The sequence below is a fragment of the Drosophila guanche genome, unplaced genomic scaffold (genome assembly GCF_900245975.1).
Source record: "Drosophila guanche unplaced genomic scaffold, DGUA_6, whole genome shotgun sequence".
Lineage (NCBI taxonomy): Eukaryota > Metazoa > Arthropoda > Insecta > Diptera > Drosophilidae > Drosophila > Drosophila guanche.
Window position 1 is genome coordinate 1101398 of NW_022995759.1, and position 23569 is coordinate 1124966.

At 39.1% G+C, this 23569-nt stretch overlaps 3 protein-coding genes across 4 annotated transcripts; 1 reads left to right on the plus strand and 2 right to left on the minus strand.

Moving 5' to 3' along the window:
• Positions 1–285: 285 nt before the first annotated feature.
• LOC117590583 (protein yellow) lies at positions 286–4079 on the minus strand. The gene is made up of 3 exons (XM_034283339.1): positions 3730–4079; positions 1797–2469; positions 286–825 (listed from the first exon to the last, which is right to left on the minus strand). Exons 1-3 carry the CDS (start codon positions 3957–3959, stop codon positions 334–336), a joined length of 1395 nt encoding a protein of 464 aa, XP_034139230.1. The 5' UTR covers positions 3960–4079; the 3' UTR covers positions 286–333.
• Positions 4080–5106: 1027 nt separating this feature from the next.
• LOC117590586 (probable H/ACA ribonucleoprotein complex subunit 1) lies at positions 5107–6025 on the minus strand. The gene is made up of 3 exons (XM_034283343.1): positions 5804–6025; positions 5381–5746; positions 5107–5309 (listed from the first exon to the last, which is right to left on the minus strand). Exons 1-3 carry the CDS (start codon positions 5967–5969, stop codon positions 5185–5187), a joined length of 657 nt encoding a protein of 218 aa, XP_034139234.1. The 5' UTR covers positions 5970–6025; the 3' UTR covers positions 5107–5184.
• Positions 6026–7577: 1552 nt separating this feature from the next.
• On the plus strand, positions 7578–21969 carry LOC117590577 (ankyrin-3). 2 transcript variants are annotated; one of them, XM_034283318.1, is made up of 12 exons: positions 7581–7659; positions 7836–8004; positions 9675–9782; positions 9846–10959; positions 11077–11180; positions 11234–12178; positions 15102–15438; positions 19173–19266; positions 19334–19558; positions 19621–21359; positions 21432–21581; positions 21650–21969. In XM_034283318.1, the coding sequence occupies exons 2-12, from the start codon at positions 7852–7854 to the stop codon at positions 21814–21816; spliced, it is 5136 nt and encodes a 1711-aa protein (XP_034139209.1). In that variant the 5' UTR covers positions 7581–7659; positions 7836–7851; the 3' UTR covers positions 21817–21969. The 2 variants fall into 2 exon arrangements, with proteins under 2 accessions (XP_034139210.1, XP_034139209.1); XM_034283319.1 differs by lacking the exon at positions 21650–21969 and having other exon boundaries at positions 7578–7659; positions 21412–21546.
• The last annotated feature ends 1600 nt before the right edge of the window (positions 21970–23569 follow it).

Sequence of the window (23569 nt, forward strand, 5' to 3'; positions counted from 1 at the left end):
TAATACTGAGTGCCGGGTATAAAAGTTGTGACGCGTAAGAAGCGTCTCACACGTCCCTTCTCGTTTGGTTTATGGATATGCAAATATTAATATATTTGTACTAGCGGTTAAGCTAATATTTAAACCTTAGTGTAAAACATGCATACATATGTAAATATTTATGTAAGTATATATGTACATAGGTGCCATCTGAATAATTTGAAGCATCTTTAAATACATAAAATCTCGTTCGTACATATATACATATGTATGTATGTATGAAGTCTAGGATATATTTATATATGCGTTATTTTTTGTTTTTTTAAATTTTTTTTTATTGTAACTGAAATTTGTTTAATAGCACTGTCCTTCCTCTATTAGCACTATAGCAGATTTAGTTCCGTTACCGTATGTGTTGACTGGATTGCATATAGTGTTATTGATCATCATGTTGACATCGCCCTTTAAAATGCGGAAATTGATTTCTGAATAATCCAACTGGCCATACAAGTAAATCGGCAGACGATTGCTCATTATCCAAACGCTTTGATTTTCTCCATCGTCCACTTTTAAATCATTGGGGAATTGAATGAGTGTTGAGGAGACAGTTGGATCGAGGAGTATTCCCAAATTGGACCGCGTATATGGTTTGGCTGTGTCCCAGCAACCAATGTTATCTCGGTGAACTTGTGTATAGAACATCACACCATTTCTTGCAATACCAGATGTGGAGGATTGACCATTGTATCCGCGATCGCCAATTGAAAAGAAATATTGGGCGTTGTCCTGACTTTTATTTTCCCATAAGGATTCGGTTAGCAATAGGTCGGTCGATACTATAAATTCCTAATGAAAATAAAATAATTACAAAAGAATAGTACGTTAATAAGTAATAAATACATATCTATTAAATAAGCCAATTTATTCTATGAACATTGCAAGGTATGATTTGTTTAGACTGTTCGAACTGGAACAGGAACTCCGCAAGGATATAAATACTAATACGGAAGTATATACATACATACCATGAAAATAATTGTTTTCTTTGAGATATTTTTTTTAAACAATGGTTCTAATGAAGGTTTTTAAAACTATTATATCAACTTTGAGGCTTAAATTCAACTTATCCGAGGAAAATGTTATGCTTTGATGGCTTTAGTTGGAAATATTTGGAAGGAAAATGAATTATTTCGGTATTTTGGCGGCAACAAAAATAGCGCCAATTTCATAAAAGCTCAAAAAACTTCAAATTTAAAAGAAATTTCCACAAATTTTCATCACTATAGTTTACTTTAATTGTATTCAAAGGAAAATAATTTTTTTTTAAGTTTTTGGACGCTTCCTACGCGTCACAACTTTTATACCCGCCACTCAGCACTACATCTGTACCTTAGCGGTTATTTGTCAAATTTACATCTTTTCTTTATCTGTCATCTAGCTTAAATCAGCTAAGCTAGCTTTGCTTATCTTTGTAAATGTTTAAGATAATTTTTAAGCTCTTTGGCCGGCTAAAAAGGACCCCTCTTGCTCTCAGGAACCAGCATTTTCAACCGAATGTGGAAATTGCGCCAAATATTTCACGAGTTTCTTGTTGGACACATGTTTTAAAGCAATACGAATCATTTAAGATGAGGAACAAACTATTTTCCTCACATAAGGATAGCTTTCTTCTTTTTGAGTTAAAGTTTTGATAATTTGTTTTTTTTCTTCCCTAAAGGGCTTTCGACGACCCAAAACAACTAATATTTCTTAACTGTCTGTTTGCGAACGACTTAATCTACCGATTATTATATGTACATATGTCTCGAATAGCTTACCTTAAAACTTGCCATTGGATGGAAATAAAGCACTCGCTGCTTACTCTTCAGATCATAAGATATACTCATGCCAAACACACCATCCAGCCATTGAAAGTTCAATCCATATACCTTAAAATCAGAAGCCACTGGATTTGGTGAAAAATTGTAGTTGGTTACTCGCCAGCTTTTGTTCTTGGCCAAGCTATAAACAACAAGTCCGAACCGCCATACGTCTGCTACAATTGCATGTGCGTCTTCGCAACGATCACCGACTTCCATAATGATATTAGAGTGCAGAGAATCCTCTTTGACCTGCGATTTAGGCAAATCATAGCGAACGATCATTTGGTCTGTGCCTAGGTCAAAAGCCACTATTTTCGGAGGGCAAATTTGATTAATGTTAATGGTGGCATTAACAATACCAGAGTCGATAAGCCAGAGCCGGTTACATGCGTCTATAGTAGTTCGATATACCGATATCAGTTTCGAACAGTCTGGATTATATGGATTCCCATGAGCTTCAAAATTGGGATATGGTTTAATTGCTGGGCTTAATTCCCTCGTAGGGAAGGGAATAGTCCCTAAACTTGCGGGTACGCCGTCTTTCCAACGTGGCGTGGTAATAAATAGTCGATTATTATTAACGTCAATGTCAATGCCCAAAGGAAGGTTATTTTTCGGTATAAAGTCTCTGCGGATAAGATAAAAGGTATAGTTGTGTCTAATTGATTGCTAAGCTTAATTTTTTTTAACGCATCTTTTACAGAGAAGCAGGGAAGAAAAATTATAATTGATCTGACGCACTATACATACATATATTGTAGGTTACAAATAAAACGAGAAGTGACGTGTGATACGATTCTTACGCGTCACAACTTTTATACCCGGCACTCAGTACTACATCTGCACCTTAGCGGTGATTTGTCAAATTTAACATTTTTTCTTCATCTGTCATCTACATCTACAACACTTCTCACACCAACACGCTTCCCTAGACCCACACACTGCAGACTCGCGGCAGAGGCAGAGGCAGCGCCCGCACACATAAAAAAACAAATATAAGCTGCTGGATGGGGTGGGTTAAAAGTCGGTAGAGGAAGAGGCAGAGGGACGGCAGAGGCAGAGGCCGAGTGAAGCAGAAGCAGAGTGTGAATGAGAGAATGTAAAAAGAACAACAAAAGCTGCTGGACAGGGTGGGTTTAGGCACCCAACTTGGTAATCTGATAGACATGGTCATTCCCTACGGAATGGCGTTTTAAGTTTTCTTTTATCTTCAAAATTGTAGATTTGGGAGGGATTTTGCCCTTTTGCGGTGGAGGAAGGGGGCAGGGCTCGTTTTTGAAATACACTTGTAACAGTGTGAGCATACAGAAGACTGGATGCAAAATTTGGTGGCTCTAGCTTATATAGTCTCCGAGATCAAGGCGCTCAACAAGACGGACAGACAGACGTACAGACGGACGGACAGACAGACATGGCTCAATCGACTCGGCTATTGATGCTGATCAAGAATATATATACTTTATGGAAACGATTCCTTCTTTGTTACATACATTCACTTTGTGCACAAATACAATATACCCTATTTACTCTTCGAATACCGGGTTTACAAAATCGTATTATACATCAAGTTTTGGATTCAAATATGTCAGATGAATTTCACAAAACAGCAGCTTCAAGCTGCGAGACCAGACTGCATGGAAAAAGACAGAATGATAGATGGAATGGAATAGAGATAGAGTACATGGAATGGATTAGGGATAAGATGTACATATATATGTATGTCTAGTTTCGACGCTTATCAAGACGGACTGAATGAACATGCCGCCTCGAAAATTGTTGCTGGCTTATACTTAATTGGCTCACAGATTCCTCCTTCTCTGTATTGGAAGCTTATGGGGAAACTCAGATTAAGCTCAGCAAGGTTATAACGAAACTTTGTGTTGGTTACCCATTCATAATTGCTTGTTGGCGTTCGACAAAAGTTGGATATTCAAAGTCCAAATATTTCCACTCATTTATAATCTTAAGTTGACTTTCACGCTCTTGGAAGCTCGGCTGAATTACATGGCCATAGCCTTCATTTAGTGACTCAACAAAACTAACACTATTGACAAATTTAATAAGAAGCGTAAGCTGAAGAGTAATTTTCCAACTATATTTAGTGGAATATCGAATCATGACTGCATAAGCTGTTATGTAAACGGGTTGGCTTTCTACTTTTGATATGAATGTAACATATGCAACTCTTTCCAATTGATCAATATCTCCGACTGAACGATAAACAACGAACTGGGAGTGCTGCTGATGGCAGGTTTTAACCAACTGGAACTTAGCGTTTTACAGCTTAAAGCTTCAAGTTTGTTTCTCAGATACAAGTTTCATGTTTCTCATTTACCCGCCTTTTACCAAATATTCGTTTTAAGCTTTTACACCCGGTACTCGTTGAGTACCCGAAAAATGTGTGTCATATTTAATGGCTCTGTCATATATGTACATATGTATGTATATAAATTATATTAAATATTCTTGATTAGCCTCTATGCTATAAGTTCTGTAAATTGTACAATACATTTTTACCTAAAGAACAATAATCCAGTCTTTATACATACATATGTAAGTATGTAAGTACATATATCCTGAAATCACAGAGAACGAGCTCGTAGGATGGGTGTCAACATTGTGAGCTGTGCAAGCCATTACCATTTGATGCGATATTTTCCAGTTTTCCTATCAATTGGGAGCCCTCCTTATCACGACCGTTTCCTGTTTTATACCCGGTCGAAAAGTAAATAGGGTATATTGTATTTTTGGTGGAAAAATGTAACACAGTAACGTATCCGACCCTATAAATCACATATATATATTCTTGATCAATATCTATAGCCGAGTCGATACAGCTATATATGTATGCCTGTCCGTCCCCATGAGTGCCTGGTACTCAGAGAGCTATAGCAACAAAGTGTTGCATGCACTTCTGTAATATCACACTATTACAAGTGTATTTCGTCTCGAAAGCGTCGTCTCCACGCGGAGAAATGTTGTTTCAAAACGTAATTTGTCCGCGCGAAGAGATGTCGATTTGGGAACTATCAGTGGTTTTTAGCAGCTTTTTCTGGGAATAGACGCCGGATAAACACTATTTGATTTGCTGCCGAGATGTAATTAAAAATATTTAATACCATATATATATGTAGGTATGTATGTATGCTGCGGCAATAAAATTATGCATTTTCACCACTTACATTTGTTATCGGTAATGCGCTCCACAAAACAAAGAAACATTATTTTACAAATATTTTTCTTTATTATTCAGAGCTGGGTTTCGTTACTGGAGTGCACAACATAGTATATTTTTATTCTATTTGTCTGGTGTAGAAACAATCTTTGAACATAGTAATGAAAACTACCAACGCCCACGACCGTTTCCAGCTGCACCACCGCCACCGCGTCCTCTGTTAAATCCTCCGCCTCCACGACCGGCTCCTCTATAGCCACTGCCTCCAAAGCTGTTGCGTGAACCTCGGCCACCTAATTAGAATACATGTATTTTATTTAACAATATAAATATATAGTCAACATATTTGATTTAAAAGCATTACCCATTCCACCTCGATTAAAACCACCCTTTGGACCACCAGGTCCACCTGATGCGCCTTTTTTCTTAGGTCCTTTTGGCTGTGGTGGTTTTGGTAAAAACCTTGAGATAGGCAATAGCTTTCCAGGATCAATAAATAATGTTTGATCTGGTTTGAAACTGTTAGCATAGACATTTTCCGACAATTTAATGGACACGGAGTAATCACGAACTGTGCCAAATATTTCATCAATTTTCCCAATCTGTTCCTTATTTTCGAGGAATATTGGTGCATTGAAATAAGGAACATCCTCTATCCCGACTTTGCAAATTAAGTCATTCTGACAACTATAAGCGAATTGTCCTATGGGAATGACACGATCTGGCGGACCTATAAATTATTACGGTATTTATCTGTATGCATTATGAACGGAAAAATCGGACTAACCATTATCAAACGCTCCACGACCTCCTCCACCCCGGCCTCCGCCACGGTTGAATCCTCCACCTCTGTTGAAACCTCCACCAGACTTGAAACCACCTCCGCCGCTGCTTCCACCACCGCCACGAAATCCTCTTCCGCCGCCACCACCACGAGGTCGACCAAAAGCCATTGCAAAAATAAAATTCTTAAGAAAAAATAACAATTGCAAACACGTGCGTGCTCTAGGATTGTTGATATTATATCGATATTTTAAACATTAAATTTTAATCGATATTTTTGGGACCGAAAGAAACGATTTTTTGAGAAAGTTTGTGTTTTTTATTGCCATGTGTTGACCAGGGTGACCGTTTACGGTATATTTTATACTTTTCGGTATAATTTGACGACGATATTGAGTTGACGGTATATGTACGGTATATCGATATACATGGGTATATTTCCACAATTGTTCGGTATATTACACGGTATATTTGAGAGTGTAACACATTTTGGAGAAGATTTCCAACAGATTTATAGACTTTGGAGGTTCTACCAGACACTAAACAATGTATATGCAGGAGAAAAAGTGGATTGACATTCAAAAGCACAAGAGAGCATTTTTTTAAATCTTTTTCGGAAAATCAAATATAAAAAAAAATTTGTTTCTATTAGCTTCTTGTTTGCTATGTTAACATATTCGTCTTTCGTTTATAGATTGATTCTCTTGTCGAGGAAAAAAGTTTGGCGGCCAATGTCAGAAGAGCCGAATAGTGTTCTCCGATAGTATTTTGTGGTTTTCGTTGGTATCTTGCTAGCGGCTCGACAAATATATGTAGATCTGTTTTATATTCCGAGAGAGTACCTTGCAAACAGTCAGTCGGTCAAACAGAGTAAAGTCTCAATCAAGTGGATGCAACATGTTGAAGTTTAGAGATAAATGACCACTGTGCTTCTAAACGAGCTTAAGGCCATCAAACGGCAAAAAAAATTAAACAATTATTGAGATTCATGAGATTATATCGAATTTATTTGCATTTTTAATTTGTTTAACTTATTTGAACGGCAGTTGCTTCATGTTACCAAGACTTACCCGGCTGGGATATTAACAAAATATTTTAAGTTGTTTTCCTTTTGGGACCAAGTACTGCTGTACAGGGTCATTCCATGGGGCGATGGCGACAATTTCGACTCGAAACAATCCAATTTTGAATAGGAAGAGTGCTTGGACGCGCCGTTTTACAACTTTAACACGGGCGCATATATTCCTTGGCGCGGCCTTGCTGTTCCACCAATCAAAGAAGGCTGAAGATGTTTTTCCCAGACATATAGCCTAGTACCAGATCTAAAACAGGGGCTGCTAGAAAAATCAGGGATGATATTCATATGGAACCGATTAGAAATGTTGTCGCGCACAAGTTACTTTATAGCGGCTGTACGCCAGGCAGTACCCAGATCGACAAAAAAACCAATCAAAATATATTGCACAGTTTGCTAGCAAACGTGTTTTCGGATCTGAGCACGACTTAAATTTTGAAAAGGTATTGGTATTGGTATTGGTATTTTGGTATATTTTTGAGGGTCTTTCGGTATATTTGATCGAAAAGTTGGTATACTCTAATACCTTTCTCTCTGATAACTCATGCATGGTAAATAAAACGCTTCTCTTCAGAATAACATATTTTTGAGCCATTGTTTCAACCTTAGATATTAGGGAATAGAACTGTATAGGTTATGACGTCATATTGACATTTGTATACCTTCATGCCCAACCGCAACAATTAAATAAAAGGGAAACTAAATTCTTTTGTTGTTAATAATTGTTAATTCAATTATCTACCACTTTGAATTCTTTAAATTTTTAAATTATCTTCAATAAAAAGGTATGTAGAGTTGTATGTACACTTGACCGTAAATATGTACATATGTACATACATAGTGTATTAAAACATACAAACAAACAATGAGAATGACGAATTTGAGAACTGTATCATTAGTGTGTAATGCGTGTGTGTGTATCTCTTTGCTTACAAGTTGCTTGTGGTTTTCCTATTTTCAGGCATTTACTCTGAAGCATGACACTAGGAGAGATACGAATTGAGAAGAAGATACAAACCGAGAATAAAAAGCTAAGCGAACACACAATGACAACAAACAAGAACAATAAACCCGTAGATAACGGGATATCCATAGACAAAATCAATGGAAACACAAAATTTGAAAAGCAGGTAAAGTTACATAAATTACATACATAAGTTACATACATACATATGTTCATAAATATGTACACATCTTTTAATTCGACTTAGGCGTATGACAGCAGCCACGAAACGTATTTTTTTTGTACATACGTACATATGTACGAATATGGCGTTTACAATCTATTCTTTTAATTTTTTCCACCTTCCGCTCGCACAAAAGACAACTTTTGAAAATGGACAATTTTGAAGATATGACAAAATCAAAAAAGTTAAAAACGACCATATATTACCCAATTAGGATTAGATCGTATAAGATCATTACTATAGCCAGAATGAAGATATACTTTTTTAGTGGCTATCATCCACACCCTTTCCAGATGTGCTTTCGCTAGCTCATTCTCTCTCGCTTCCACACTCTGCCTCTTGAAGTGTGCGCCGTCTAGCTGAGCTAAACGGAATGTTGGTGTGTGAGGGGATGAAATATATTCTGATGTAACAAACAAATTTAAAATTGACAAACATAATGGGCTTACTTACAGCTGTGTTCATAATAATAGTAGTGCCCCACCTCACCACTTCCAAAGCATATTTTGAGACACTTCCAATCCTTCACATTGAAGGATTTTAGAAAGCCTTGAAGTTTACATTAGAAGACCTAAAGAAATTTGTATACATTTGCCTTCCAATTTGATTTACATGACTTTAGAAAAATACCCATGCAAAATTGTATTAAATTAAATAGGAGAGTGGCGCTGCCTAAAGCGGCTTGAGGCTCTTTTTTTATGCTCACACCACCCAAAGAAATTGTAACTATCTGTCCGAAGGTCTTGTTTGTCGGCCATTACTCAGAGAGTACTATAGGAGCTTAAGCCACCAAATTTTGCATCCAGACTTCTGTATGCTCACACTGTTACAAGTGTATTTCAAAATTTCGCCACACCCCCGCAAAGGACGAAAATCTGCTGTATCCACAATTTCGAAGATAAGAGAAAACTAAAAGATCACCAAATTGGGATAGGATCGAATGCATGAATGAAATGAATGAAGAAATTCTCCAGTATCCGAAATTAAATCACTCAAACGATATTAGCTGCTGCACTATAGGAGTGGTCTGAGACGTTGATAAGCGGCGATCGGTCTTGGGATCTTGCTGATCTCGCAAAGTGAATTTTTTGAATTGAGGCTCCATTGCTAGAATCCGATCGTACTGCTTTTTATAGCCCAGCTTTTTATAGGTCAGCTCCTTAAAGCCTGTTCGCGTCTGCCTTATAAACATGTCCATGCCATTCTTGACCGAGCGGCTAAATGTGAGGGCGTACTTACGAAAAAAAAACAACACAAAAACAAGCCTAAACGGCTCACAAATTAATAAGAATATTTTTTAATTTTACACAAATAAATACCCAATCTAACCTAGGTCTATATGCAACCTAATGGGAAAAATTATATGGCGATTACATACAAGTTTTAGTCGAGAGGATTTAGTGACAAGGCTTGATTATTTTTAACGGATTTTACATGCTCTTAAAATGTAAAGTGATGAACATGTATCCATGGATGCTCGCCACTGTACAATCTGTGTGATTTCTGGTACTCACCTGGTACTGAAAAAGTATTCAATATTTCAAAACGCGCTGAATCATTGTGAAGGATAATACTATTTCTAGTGTCTGTAATGTTCTCTGTTTTATTGACAGATCGATTCAACTATATCATTTTTACGTGCTGCCCGCAGTGGAGATATAACAAAACTTCTTGATTTTATTGAAAGTGGTGAGATATCGGATATTAATACTTGCAATGCGGTAAGCATTTGATGAATCCATTACAAAACATGAATAGGTATTGATAATTTTACATACGCATAGAACGGACTTAACGCTCTACACCTAGCGGCAAAGGATGGATATGTCGAAATTTGTACTGAGTTGCTGAGGAGAGGCATTCAAGTGGACAACGCCACAAAAAAGGGAAATACAGCCTTACATATAGCGTCGCTGGCGGGTCAGCAAAATGTTATTAAGCAACTTATTCAATCGAATGCAAATGTAAACGTTCAATCGTTAAATGGATTTACACCGCTGTATATGGCAGCTCAGGAGAATCACGACAACTGTTGCCGATTTCTTCTGGCAAAAGGAGCAAACCCGTCTCTTGCCACAGAAGACGGCTTTACACCATTGGCCGTGGCAATGCAGCAAGGTCACGACAAGGTGGTGGCAGTCCTCCTAGAAAGTGATGTTCGTGGCAAAGTGCGTCTTCCGGCACTTCATATTGCAGCCAAAAAGAACGACGTAAGCGCAGCCACACTGTTGCTGCAGCATGATCATAATGCCGACATTGTTTCTAAGTCTGGCTTTACGCCCCTGCACATTGCCGCTCATTATGGAAACGAGGAAATAGCCTCCTTGCTTCTGGACCACGGTGCTGATGTAAACTATATTGCCAAACACAACATATCGCCGTTACACGTGGCCTGCAAGTGGGGAAAGTATACAGTGTGCAGCCTTTTGTTATCCCATGGCGCTCGTATAGATGGACCGACTCGTGATGGCCTGACACCGTTACACTGTGCCTCACGTTCAGGCCATGTTGAGGTTATTGAGCTCCTGCTTCGTCATAATGCTCCAATATTATCAAAGACAAAAAATGGATTGTCGGCCTTGCATATGTCCGCACAAGGCGAGCACGATGAAGCGGCGCGTCTTCTTCTGGAACATAAGGCTCCAGTAGACGAGGTAACCGTTGATTATTTGACTGCGCTCCATGTGGCTGCACACTGTGGCCATGTGAGGGTGGCCAAACTTCTGCTTGACTACGGTGCAAATGCAAACTCACGCGCCCTCAACGGTTTCACCCCCCTTCATATTGCCTGTAAGAAGAATCGCATCAAAGTTGCTGAATTGCTTATAAAGCATGGGGCTACCATTAGTGCTACCACGGAATCTGGCCTTACACCATTGCACGTGGCTAGTTTTATGGGTAGGTAAATTTTTCACCTGTTTGCGATTACCTGCAAAACACTGCCTTAAATAAAAAATAGGACATACATGCATACAAGTCGATATTCACAGCATACAAAAATTTGGCTATTTTCAGGCTGCATGAACATTGTCATATACTTGTTACAGCATGACGCTAACCCAGATATACCAACAATACGCGGAGAGACACCATTGCATTTAGCATCACGTGCCAATCAAGTAATTTTCCTTCTATCTGGGTTAGTCTTGTTATTACCTTTATGTGCTTTCAGACGGATATAATTCGAATTTTGCTTCGCAACGGAGCGCAGGTGGATGCTGTTGCTCGGGAAGGACAAACACCGCTTCACGTGGCATCTAGATTGGGCAATATTGATATAATTATGTTAATGTTGCAGCATGGAGCCAATATAAATGCTGAAACTAAGGACAAATACGCGGCGCTTCACATTGCGGCGAAGGAAGGTCAGGAGGAAGTCTGCTTATCGTTGCTCGAGAGCGGTGCTCGACTAGACGGAGTCACACAAAAGGGGTTCACTCCATTGCATCTAGCTAGCAAATACGGAAAAGAAAAGGTAGTAGCGCTATTGCTCGAAAAGGGTGCTTCTATTGATTGTCAGGGCAAGAACGATGTGACGCCTTTGCACGTAGCGGCGCATTATAACCATCAGCCGGTAGTGGCGGTACTTCTGGAAAAGGGTGCATCGCCGCAAATATGCGCACGCAACGGACACAGTGCCGTGCATATTGTTGCAAAAAAGAACAACTTGGAAATGGCCCAGCAACTTGTACAACATGGTGCTGATGTCAGGGCAATTAGCAAGTCTGGCTTCTCTCCACTTCATCTGGCCGCCCAAGAGGGACACTTGCCTATGGTCGAATTTTTGCTAGAAAATGGTGCTACAAGTGCTGCAGCTAGGAACGGCTTAACTCCGTTACATTTAGCTTCCCAAGAAGGCCACGTCCCTGTGGCGCGGACTCTACTGGAAAACGGTGCTAAAATTTCAAATCGCACCAAAAATGGGTATACGCCGCTACACATTGCCGCCCACTATGGACAAATCAATCTGGTAAAATATCTCCTTGAAAATGATGCTGATATTGAAATGTCCACCAACATTGGCTATACACCACTACATCAGGCTGCCCAGCAGGGTCATATAATGATCATTAATCTCTTGTTGCGCCACAAGGCTAATCCAGATGCTTTAACAAACGTAAGTTAAACTGATTGTCAATATGTACAACTTTTTGGGATAAGTTACAGCCAACCAAAAGTTGGTTAAAGTCCCTATCACCCTGTTTAAACATGTGCCATCCATTGATTATCTCGGATCATTTGTCATATACATAGTACGTGGTATAGACAGAAACGGTCGGTGGACAGCCAAGATTGTTCTTATTCCTCTTTTTTAGGGACACACATATCGGAACCTGAACCATTTGCATGCATTTTGCTAGCTAAATTATCTTGAACTCATTTTGAAACATTTGATCATATATTCGTGATTAAGATTAACGTGGCTTGGGTAACCGTGTCTGTATTTGATCATTTAATCGCATCAATTTATATATTTTTATACCCGGTACTCGAAGAGAAAATGGGGTACAACATACCTACATACATACATACATATTTGTGGTAGAAAAATGTAGCACAGAGAAGGAAGCGTTTCCGACCCCATAAAGTATATGTATATGTTTTTGATCAGCATCAGCTACACCACTGAATAAAGTTTGTTTAAAAAATTCGACCCGCACCCTTCCGCTCACACAAAAAATGTCATACCGTTGGGAATGACCATATCTATCAGATCACCGATTTTGGATCTGATTGGATCATTACTATAGCCAGAACGAAAAAATTAATTCCCAGTGGCTACCCCCATCCCGTCCATCCGGTTTTTATATCCGGTACTCGAAGAGTAAATATTGTATTTGTGCGAATAACGGTGTATGTAACGCATAGAAGGAAGCTAAAATACTGCAGAAGCAGAGTGTGAATGAGAGAATGTGCAAAAAACAAATATAAGCTGCGGGACGGGGTGGGTTTAGCCACTGGAAGATAATTTCTTCATTGTGGCTATAATAATGATCCAATCGGATAATTGGAAATCTGATAGATATGGAATGCGTTCAATACGGATTGGCGTTTTTAGTTTTCTTTTATCTTCAAAATTAATTTGGGAGGTTTTCGCCCTTTTGCGGTGGAGGAAGGGGGCGTGTCTCATTTTTAAAATACACTTGTAACAGTGTGAGCATACAGAAGTCTGGATGCAAAATTTGGTGGCTCTAGCTCTTATAGTCTCTGAGTACTAGGCGCTCATCAGGACGGACAGACAGACATGGCTGAATCGACTCAGCTATTGATGCTTATCAAGAATATATATACTTTATGGGGTCGGAAACGCTTCCTTCTGTGTTTTACATACAACCGTTATTCGCACAAATTCAATATACCCTATTTACTCTTCGAGTACCGGGTATAATAATGAATGCAAAAATAATTGCTGGCTGTGCTAAAGAAACCTCATTTGTATCATCTGAACTACCATTTTATTGAAAAAGGTTACAATTCCTATTGAAATGGGGTTACCCGGACTATTAAGAAAACTCAAGTCAGTTTTGTCAGTCTGTTTGTCATTTCGCTTCAGAGCTCTTCTATAAGTGATATTGGACAAAGGCTATAGGTCACACCACATTAAAAAAAGTGCGCCGTTACCATGGTGGTGTGGAAAAGAGTTACAAAGAGACTATATAATATTACAAATCTCCTTTCAAAAATATCAACGAGCGAAGCCGCTGGGGCTTGCTGGGTATTTCCATAGAATTCTGTCACGCTTTTGTTTTAAAATTAATAGAAGGGGGCCTAATGTACCCTATTCATACTATTTTTAACATATTACTATTATCTGCTATAAGAAAGATGATCCTGGAGAAAAGTTCGAACCAATAAATTTCATCAACTTTCGCTGCAGTCTGAGTTTGAATTGGTCGCTGCAAAAACCACTTCCGTATTTTTCCTGCGAGAATTGCTTGGTGTTTTCGCAAACACTAGCTACAATGACGCGATAGAGTGACAGATGTGGAAAAAAAATGTTAAATGTTTATTGTATGTACATACAGTTCAAAATTTTTAGTAACATTTACTTTTTCTTTCTAAAATTCAACACAAATTACCTGTCAATGCGGACTCATCGTCTGCGACCAACCAATTTCGCTGTAGCGATTAAAAAAAAAAAAAATTGTATGTTCATATATGACCCAGTACCGGGTATAAAAATAGTAACCAAATAATGACTAGCAACACTCTATGGGAACTGTATAACCTTCAACCTAACAGACCGTTCATTGTATATACTTATCATTTTAAAATAATGACTCAGAGTGGAGACAATTATTTTGTTATTGAGATCTCTTATTGAACATTTATAATAATAAAAAACATGATACCCTGGGTAATCTTCGATAATTTTTAAACAAAGCATTTAAAATAAGTATTTGCTAAAGTAATGAGCTTTGTAAATACTATTAAACAAATGCACAAAGTTCGTAGAAAGGTTTTTCGTGTAGCAGAGACACTGGTCGAACTCTTCTATTTTTAAACATTTTATTTTACTTTGCCTGTGTGGATACACGAATACTTCTTATTTTTGAGTATATGTTTGCATGTGCACATGTGTTTTCCAAATGAAAATGCAGAAGTGTATGGACTTTCTGTCTTATGCCTCCTTGTAATTTGTGTTTATAACAAAATTTTGTGTATGTGTCTCATTGTGAACATTTTAAACTTGTTATCATATGTGTGAATCAAAAATTTGGGCGTTGTTTCGTATAGTTTTGTATACATTCTGTTTTGTATATTTTTGAACTTCACTATTTAAGCCAATAGATATAACTCAAAAACTATTTTAGGCACATTCAACTGTATCGGTTTTTTTTTACTGCTTAGTCTATGACATCATACAATGTATGTACATCATGTTAGAAAGTTTGTTTCCCATTTTCACCGCATTCACTTTAACACAAATGGTTTTAAGGCTAAAATGTTCTAAAGATTTCTGAATAGATTCGAAAGAACTGGTTGATAACTTAAAGTAAAGATGGATGTTAATCAGATGTGTCACTCAACTATTTCAGAGCGGTAAAACAGCTCTAAATATCGCAAGCAACCTGGGCTACGTTACAGCAGTAGAAACACTAAAGGTGGTCACCCAAATCTCCATCACAAATACAAGTACTGGAGTGGTGGAAGAAAAATATAAGGTTGTATCACCGGAGCTTATGCATGAAACGCTACTCTCTGATTCTGAAGACGAAGGTGGAGACGAGCTTTTAGATCATAATCAATACAAATATATGGCTACCGATGATTTAAAAGCAAACTATGGTCATGACCACGACCATCCAAACTTCGACACCACAAATCCTGGAAATGATCAAGTGGATGTATCGGTTAGACACCCTCTCGAAAAAGGTAATATCACGCGGTTCACTTGCAGGCAAGATATAAATTTGACATATTAAATATAAAATACATAACCTTTAAGATACGGTACATTGTATTTTTATAGCCGGTACTCGAAGAGTAAATAGGGTATTTGGTATTTGTGCACAACAGTGAATGTATTTAACGGACAGAAGGAAACGTTTCCGACCCCTGTATATTCTTAATCATCATCAATTTTCGAGTCTATATAGCTATGTCTGTCGGTAAGTTCTCAAAAACTATAAGAGCTAGAGCCACCATCTTTTTCCTTTTCACTGCTGTAACATCACACTGATACAAGTGTATTTCACGCCCCTTCCGCTCCCATAAAGAGTGTCACACGACCCTCTTCGTTAAGGCTCAGACAGTTATCACTAAGTAACTTCTCATGAAAAGGGATAAGGAGATTTCAAACAGACTTGGTTAATACGAGGTCTTCCAATAAAATACAATAATCCACGATTACAATTTAGAAATGATTGAGAAAGTAACAAAAATTATAAGTCAATTCGCTCAATTTCGATGCCATGGCAAGCAGTCCTTTTCGAAAACAACAACCAGGTGAAAAATTGTATATCTTAAGTTACTTGTAGCTCGTGGGTATTTTAAAAGTATAGGTTATCTAAAATTTGCATTTAATGACCAGTTAGAAATTGTATTTTTATACCCGGTACTCGAAGAATAAAAAGGGTATATTGTATTTGTGTGGAATAACGGATGTATGTAACGCACAGAAGGAAACGTTTCCGACCCCATAAAGTATATATATTCTTGATCAGCATCAATAGCCGAGTCGATAGAGCCATGTCTGTCTGTCCGTCCGTCTCTTTTGTCGGCTAGTTCTCAGAGACTATAAGAGCTAAAGCCACCAAATTTTGGCTCCGGACTGCTGTATGCTCACACTGAAACCAGTGTATTTCAAAAATGAGCCACGCCCCCTTTCGCCCCCGCAAAAGGGCGAAAACCTCCCTACAGTTTTGAAGATACAAGAAAACTAAAAGCGCCATTCCGTAGGAAATGTCCATATCTATCAGATCACCAAATTGGATCAAATCCAACCAAACCAAATCCGATCGGATCATTATTATAGCCACAATGGAGAAATTAATTTCCAGTGGCTAAACCCAGTCCTGCAGCTTTTGTTGCTCTTTTTACATTCTCTCATTCACACTCTGCTTTTGCTTCACTCGGCCCCTGCCTCTGCCCTCCCCCTGCCGATGACTCTTCCGACTTTAAACCCACCCCGTCTCGCAGCTTATATTTGTTTTTTTTTTATTCGTGCGATCGCTGCCTGGCCTCCGCCGCGAGTCTGCAGTGTGTGGGTCTAGGGAAGGGCGGCGAGATTACGGAGCGTCTTGGTGTGAGAGTGTTGTAGATGTAGATGACAGATGAAGAAAAAATTTAAAATTTGACAAAACACCGCTGAGGTGCAGATGCGCTATTGTCTCAATGACCAGTTTTGGTGGCTGTTACGCCAAACTAGCGCAAAGGGCATATGGCCGGGAGCAATTAGTATTTTGTATAAGTAAAATTAATTTGTAGCATTAAGATATTGAATTGCTGCATTTACGACATACTCACAGAAGTTTGTTGCTATAGAACATACATGTAATATGTGAATACGATAGAGAAAGAGTAAGAACATGCATTTAATAGGTGAATATCGAAATTGAAAAGAAGAAGAGATTAAATTGATTTGAATTCCGACTCGGTCGAACCAGCAGCACTTCGCTTTTTATTTCGAGATTTTGCGGAAAGAGTGGCCAAAAGCTAATTTTTAAAAGTTAAAACCAAGACTGTATTAGAAAAAGAGTGACCATCAAAGTTGCGTACAAGAAAATTTCATAGATGGCGCCACTTTCCAAAAATCTGCTGTGAAACCTATCGGTCATTATTGCACAGAATGTTCAGAGAAAAAATTCTCATAAATTGGAAAATACGATTAACTGATCCAATTTTTTTGATACATTTTATTTAGTAGGCTTTTTACTACGTGTTCTGTAATGTGAACGATATCTAGTGGATGGCGATGTCTGCTACATCTAGATGTAGTCCTGAGTGCCGGGTATAAAAGTTGTGACGCGTAAGAAGCGTCTCACACGTCCCTTCTCGTTTTGTTTTGTCTGGACGTTGATATGCAATGGCTGCACCATCAAGTGGCCCATGCGACACCAAGGCAAAGCCTGTTACACGCGAAACCCAGCAGAACGCAGCCCTCCTCCCGCCCAACCGCCCAAGGGGCGCTGCCGCATGAGGCGCGGCGCGATTAACCGAACCGGTCGCGAGCATGCAGGAAAGACAGATGCTAGGCTAATATTCCAGGAAAATTAGAAATAAACACAACTAGACTAGAGCTACTATAGCTAAGCAGGCAACAATTACCAAAATCAGAAACAAGACAAAACTAAAATGAAACTAACTACGGGAGAGGTAGGCTAGTGTAAGAGATTTAAGAAGAGGAAGGGTTCGTGCATGGCATAATTCGATCTGCACAGTGGAAGGAACAAAGGAATATAGTTTATAGTGGGTCTAATGGGAATCTTAAAGTTTACGCGGCTCAACAAGTCAGGGCTCCCCCTTGATCAAGTTGGGCATAAACATTACACCAAGCATTTTTCTATGACTAACTAAGGATGGAAGATTTATTAAAAGAAGTCTACTACCTTAGGATGGTAGTCTCACAGTTTCATCCCAGTTGAGGCCCCGTAGAGCAAATAATATAAAGTTGTTCTGTACTGATTCAATACGGTCCTAATGTATGTTGTACTGAGGGCACTGTACACATGAGCCATATTCTAAAATCGGACGAACAAGCGAGATATAGAGAGTCTTCGTTAGTGGTCATCAAATTCCTTTGACCACCTCTTTATAAACCCAAGCACACCCATGGCTTTATTTACCATGGTAGAAATATGTTCAGAAAACTTTAGCGAGCGATAAAAGGTCATTAATTTGCACTTCGAGGCATTAAGGTGTAACATATTTGCACAGCACCATGACTGAAAGCTATTGAGATCAGATTGCAAGCGAGAGTGGAATGAAATGTCCTTATACTGGACACAGAGCTTAACATCATCCGCATACATATGTACTCGAGAATTTGTTAATACAGAAGGCAGGTCATTACGAAAGATTGTGAACAGTAAGGGGCCTAAATGGCTACCCTGTGGTACTCCAGAAGTAACTATAACAGGTAAAGATAAGAAGTTTTTGAAAAGGCCCCTTTGAGACCTAGAACACAGGTAGCTAGAAATCCATCTCAACAGTTTGGGCGGAATGGTTTACAGAATCGAATACCTTACTGAAGTCAGTTTAAATAACATCCGTCTGCAAGTTACCTTGGGACCCTTTTATATATATTATTATAGCCAAAACGCTAAAGCCACCCGTCCCGCAGTTTTTTCAAATTCTCCCATTCACGCTCTGCTTTTGCAGTGTGCGGCCTCTGCCTCTGCAGTGTGCGGCTCCTCGGGAGGGGGTGAGCTAAAGGAGCTGAGAAGCTGTTGGCGTGAGAAGTTATGTAGATCTACATCTACATGACAGATGTAGAAAAAATGTAAAATGTCAAATGTAAAATTCGAAAAAAATCAAGGTACAGGTGCACTGACGGAGTACCGGGTATAAAAGATGTGACGCGTAAGAAGCGTCTCCCACGTCCCTTCACGTTTCGTATTCTAAAATGTTAATAAAGAAAATTTTGACTTATGCTTGCATGTATGAAGAAATGATTGATCATGAAGAACAGGGGCTGAATGCATCTACGACAGGACGTCAATGCGATAATGCTCTCATTGTCCGGCCACCTGTTCACTTGGGGTAAGTTTATGTTCTGCAAAGTAACATTTATTATAATTTATTTGAATTTTTTATTCTAATTTTACAGATTTCTCGTATCGTTCTTAGTAGATGCCCGTGGTGGATCTATGCGCGGGTACCGACACAGTGGAGTACGCATAATTGTTCCCCCAAAGGCATGTTCTGAGCCCACGAGGATTACTTGCCGCTATGTCAAGCCCCAGAGAGTAGCAAACCCTCCTCCTTTAATGGAGGGCGAGGCACTGGTAAGTCGTATTCTCGAAATGTCCCCGGTGGAAGGAAAGTTTTTGAGGTAAGAATTTTATAAAAGTTTGTTTTAATACATAAAAACAAATGTAATTTATTTTCCTCAAGCCCAATTACACTAGAAGTGCCCCATTTCGGCTCGCTTAGAGAGAACGAGCGCGAAATTATTATACTGCGTTCGGACAACGGCGAGAGCTGGCGAGAACATAGCTTATATGAGAATGAAGAACAAAATTTAGACTCCTTGAACGACACCATTGATACAGACGTTAATCCGCTGGAGGAATTACACACAAGCCGAATAGTTCGTATCGTTACACAGAACGTTCCGCACTTTTTTGCTGTTGTATCGCGTGTGCGTCAGGAGGTGCATGCTATCGGACCCGATGGCGGAACGGTTTTTTCGATGGCTGTACCACAGGTTCAAGCCATTTTTCCTCCTCATGCCTTGACTAAGAAAATTCGAGTCGGTCTTCAGGCACAACCAGTAGACCTGGTTGGTTGTTCCAAGCTGCTCGGGCAGGGCGTTGCTGTATCACCGGTGGTAACAGTGGAACCTCGTCGGCGCAAATTTCATAAGGCGATAACTTTGAGCATACCTGCACCAAAGGCATGCACCAAGGGCATGGTGAATGCGTCCTATGGTAATGGTAATGCAAATCCACCCACTCTAAGACTTCTGTGTTCTATTACTGGTGGTCAGACACGAGCCGCATGGGAAGACGTTACCGGATCAACTCCGCTAGCCTTTGTCAAAGATAGTGTTACATTTACCACAACAGTTTCTGCACGCTTCTGGCTAATGGATTGCCGTAATATTGCAGACGCTGGGCGCATGGCTACCGAGCTCTACACTTATATGGCTCAAGTGCCATTTGTTGTCAAGTTTGTGATCTTTGCAAAACGCATTACCTATACGGAAGCAAAGTTTTCGGTCTTCTGCATGACTGATGATAAGGAGGACAAGACGCTAGAGCAGCAGGAATACTTTATTGAGGTTGCAAAAAGTAGGGATATTGAGGTGCTCCAGGACCAGACTATTTACATAGAATTCTCCGGCAATCTTGTGCCAGTTTTGAAGTCAGGAGAGCAATTGAATACCAAGTTCCAAGCTTTTCGGGAAAATCGTCTTTCATTTATTGTTCATATCAAGGACCCAGAGTTGCCACACAGTCGCATTTGTTTTATGAGCGAACCTAAGGTGGGACCCGGAGAAGCTCCACAGAACCCAATCTGCGCTTTGAATGTGTCTGTGCATGATGAAAAACTATCGGCACATAACGAGAATGGAATAGTGGACGGCATTGTCAATGGAAATATATTCTACAAGGAAATTAACCGAAACGATTTAATATTTACCGAAATGAAGGCATGCACAGCAGAAACGATGGAAATTGATAATCCGAATAAGAATGGTATAACTGAACAACCAAAAAACCAAAAACTGAAAGCTGACTCCACTGAAGGATTCCATCATGCTGAAAAAAGGTTGTTGGATATTTCCATCCTTATAGGCAGTGACTGGCCACAACTTTTGAAGGAATTGGGTGTACCCGAGACCGACATCGACCTTTTCAATGCTGAGAACCTTGGAGACCTTACATCCGAGCAGCGCATGTTGATGTTACAGCTTCGGCGGGAAGAAGAGCAACAAGGCCTATCCGCAGCAGAAGTGTTAACCCAAGCTCTTAACAGAATTGGTCGTGTCGACATTATAGATAAGTGCATTTCTAATATGGGGCATATCATTGATGAGTCGGAGCTCCCTTTGAATACTGCGAGAAAGAATGTGTCTCTGCCGCCTATCCCTACATATACTGGCACAGATTCACCACAAATGGAAGATGGTAGGGTCTATTAATCTTAAGTGCATTCTGTTTTAACTTGATTAAATTGTAGAAATTTTAACTCATAAATAGGAAATTTGTGTACTACTCCACCGTCAACTCCAATTCAAGATGAAACTAATCAATCAGGCTGCGAAACGAGAGGCATACAAAAAACTGTGTCGAAGCACACAATGCAGTTGCTGGGAAAAGCTCCAGAACGTGTTAATCATCGCAAAGAAGGTAAGAAGCCTAAGGACTAAGAGAGCTGTTAATTAAATCTAAGTTATGCGCGATTTTCCGATTTGCAGCTCTAACAGATGATTCGTTTATGACAGGGGACTATCAATATGAAAATGAACCAATTGATGTAACTGAAATTGCCAAGGAGTTGACAGTTCAGTCAATTATGTTGCAGAAAGATGCCACAAATGTTAAAATGAGCGGAAATTCTGCTATTGATGAATCAAAAAAATAGATCTGCAGGAAATTCAAAGGACAATTAAAAGTTTGATTCAATTCAATGTTTTTATTCAATGTTGCATCGTATATTTATTATTTATTTATATTATTACCAATGTATTCGTTTCTTATTTGTCTACAGCAATAAACCTATAATTTCGTCTTTTTATCTCCGGTTTATAATTGGCCAGCGGTCATTTATAAATTGGTATATTTCGATATACATATTATAGCTTCTAAAACATTTTGAAATATGCGAAAACTAATCAAATAAATTGTTAAAATATTCAAATCCATCCTTGCAAACTTTTATTATACCCGGTACTCGAAGAGTAAATAGGGTATTGTATTTTTGGGGAATAACGGTTGTATGTAACGCACAGAAGGAAACGTTTCCGACCCCATAAAGTATATATATTCTTGATCAGCCATGTCTGTCTGTACATATTGTTTGTCGGCTAGTTCTCAGAGACTATAAGAGCTAGAGCCACCAGATTTTGCATCCAGACTGCTGTATGCTCACACTGAAACCAGTGTATTTCAAAAATTAGCCCCGCCCCTTTTCGCCCCCTCAAAAGGGCTAAAACCTCCCAAACATACAATTTTGAAGATAAAAGAAAACGAACGAGAAGGGACGTGTGAGACACTTCTCATGCCTAACAACTTTTATACCCGGCACTCAGTACTACATCTTCACCTTAGCGGTGTGTTGTCAACAGCGCAGCAGCGCCTTGTCCTATACCCTTTAGATAGGTCCGTGCCGAGCCCTGCTCTATACTATAGTCTATAGACTCGGCTATTGTTGCTGATTAAGAATATGTGTGCTTTATGGGGTCGGCAACGTTTCCTTCTGTGCGTTACATACATCCACCTTTGTGCACAAATACATTATACTCTATTTAATATTCGAGTACCTGGCATTATTAGCCAAGCCCCCATAAAGGGCGAATATCTCCCACAACCACAATTTTCACGCCATTCCGTAGCAAAAAACTATATCTATCAGATCACCGAATTTGGGATCAGATTGAATCATTTTTATGGCCAGAATGAAGAAATTAATTTGCAGTGGCTACCCCCATCCCGTTCATCCTGTTTATTAATTTAATTATTTTATTATATATAATCTATATATATTATATATATATATTTTATAAATCTTTATATATATATTCTTGATCTATTAATATTACTAAATGTAATGAATGTCCATGTATATATATACATGTATGTATATGATAAATAATTGCATATAATTGCAGATTTTAGTGCCATGCTTGGGCATCAAATTTGAAGTCAGTTTGCAGCCGCCTTGCCAGCAAACATTTATCCATGTCCCGTTCCGTCAAAACTCCGTGCTTGTTCACACCATGACTCTAAATACACAGAAGGAAGCGTTTCTGACCCCATAAAGTATATATATATTCTTGATCAGCATCAATAGCCGAGTCGATAGAGTCATGTCTGTCTGTCCGTCCGTCTCTTTTGTCGGCTAGTTCTCAGAGACTATAAGAGCTAAAGCCACCAAATTTTGGCTCCGGACTGCTGTATGCTCACACTGAAACCAGTGTAGTTCAAAAATGAGCCACGCCCCCTTCCGCCCCCGCAAAAGGGCGAAAACATCACAAATCTACAGTTTTGAAGATACAAGAAAACTAAAAATTCCGTAGGAAATGGCCATATCTATCAGATCACCAAATTGGGATCCGATCGGATCATTATTATAGCCACAATGACGAAATTAATTTCCAGTGGCTAAACCCACCCTG

Bases quoted from the DNA above. Each gene is read 5' to 3' on its own strand.
- LOC117590583 (XM_034283339.1), bottom strand. From the start codon at position 3,959: ATGATTCGATATTCCACTAAATATAGTTGGAAAATTACTCTTCAGCTT. The intron at 2,470-3,729 runs GTAACCAACACA...TCTTATCCGCAG, and splicing joins CAACAAGCAATTATGAATGG to AGACTTTATACCGAAAAATA. The intron at 826-1,796 runs GTAAGCTATTCG...TATTTTCATTAG, and splicing joins ATCCAATGGCAAGTTTTAAG to GAATTTATAGTATCGACCGA.
- LOC117590586 (XM_034283343.1), bottom strand. From the start codon at position 5,969: ATGGCTTTTGGTCGACCTCGTGGTGGTGGCGGCGGAAGAGGATTTCGT. The intron at 5,747-5,803 runs GTTAGTCCGATT...AATAATTTATAG, and splicing joins TCGTGGAGCGTTTGATAATG to GTCCGCCAGATCGTGTCATT. The intron at 5,310-5,380 runs GTAATGCTTTTA...TATTCTAATTAG, and splicing joins TTTTAATCGAGGTGGAATGG to GTGGCCGAGGTTCACGCAAC.
- LOC117590577 (XM_034283318.1), top strand. From the start codon at position 7,852: ATGACACTAGGAGAGATACGAATTGAGAAGAAGATACAAACCGAGAAT. The intron at 10,960-11,076 runs GTAGGTAAATTT...GGCTATTTTCAG, and splicing joins GCACGTGGCTAGTTTTATGG to GCTGCATGAACATTGTCATA. The intron at 12,179-15,101 runs GTAAGTTAAACT...CAACTATTTCAG, and splicing joins ATCCAGATGCTTTAACAAAC to AGCGGTAAAACAGCTCTAAA.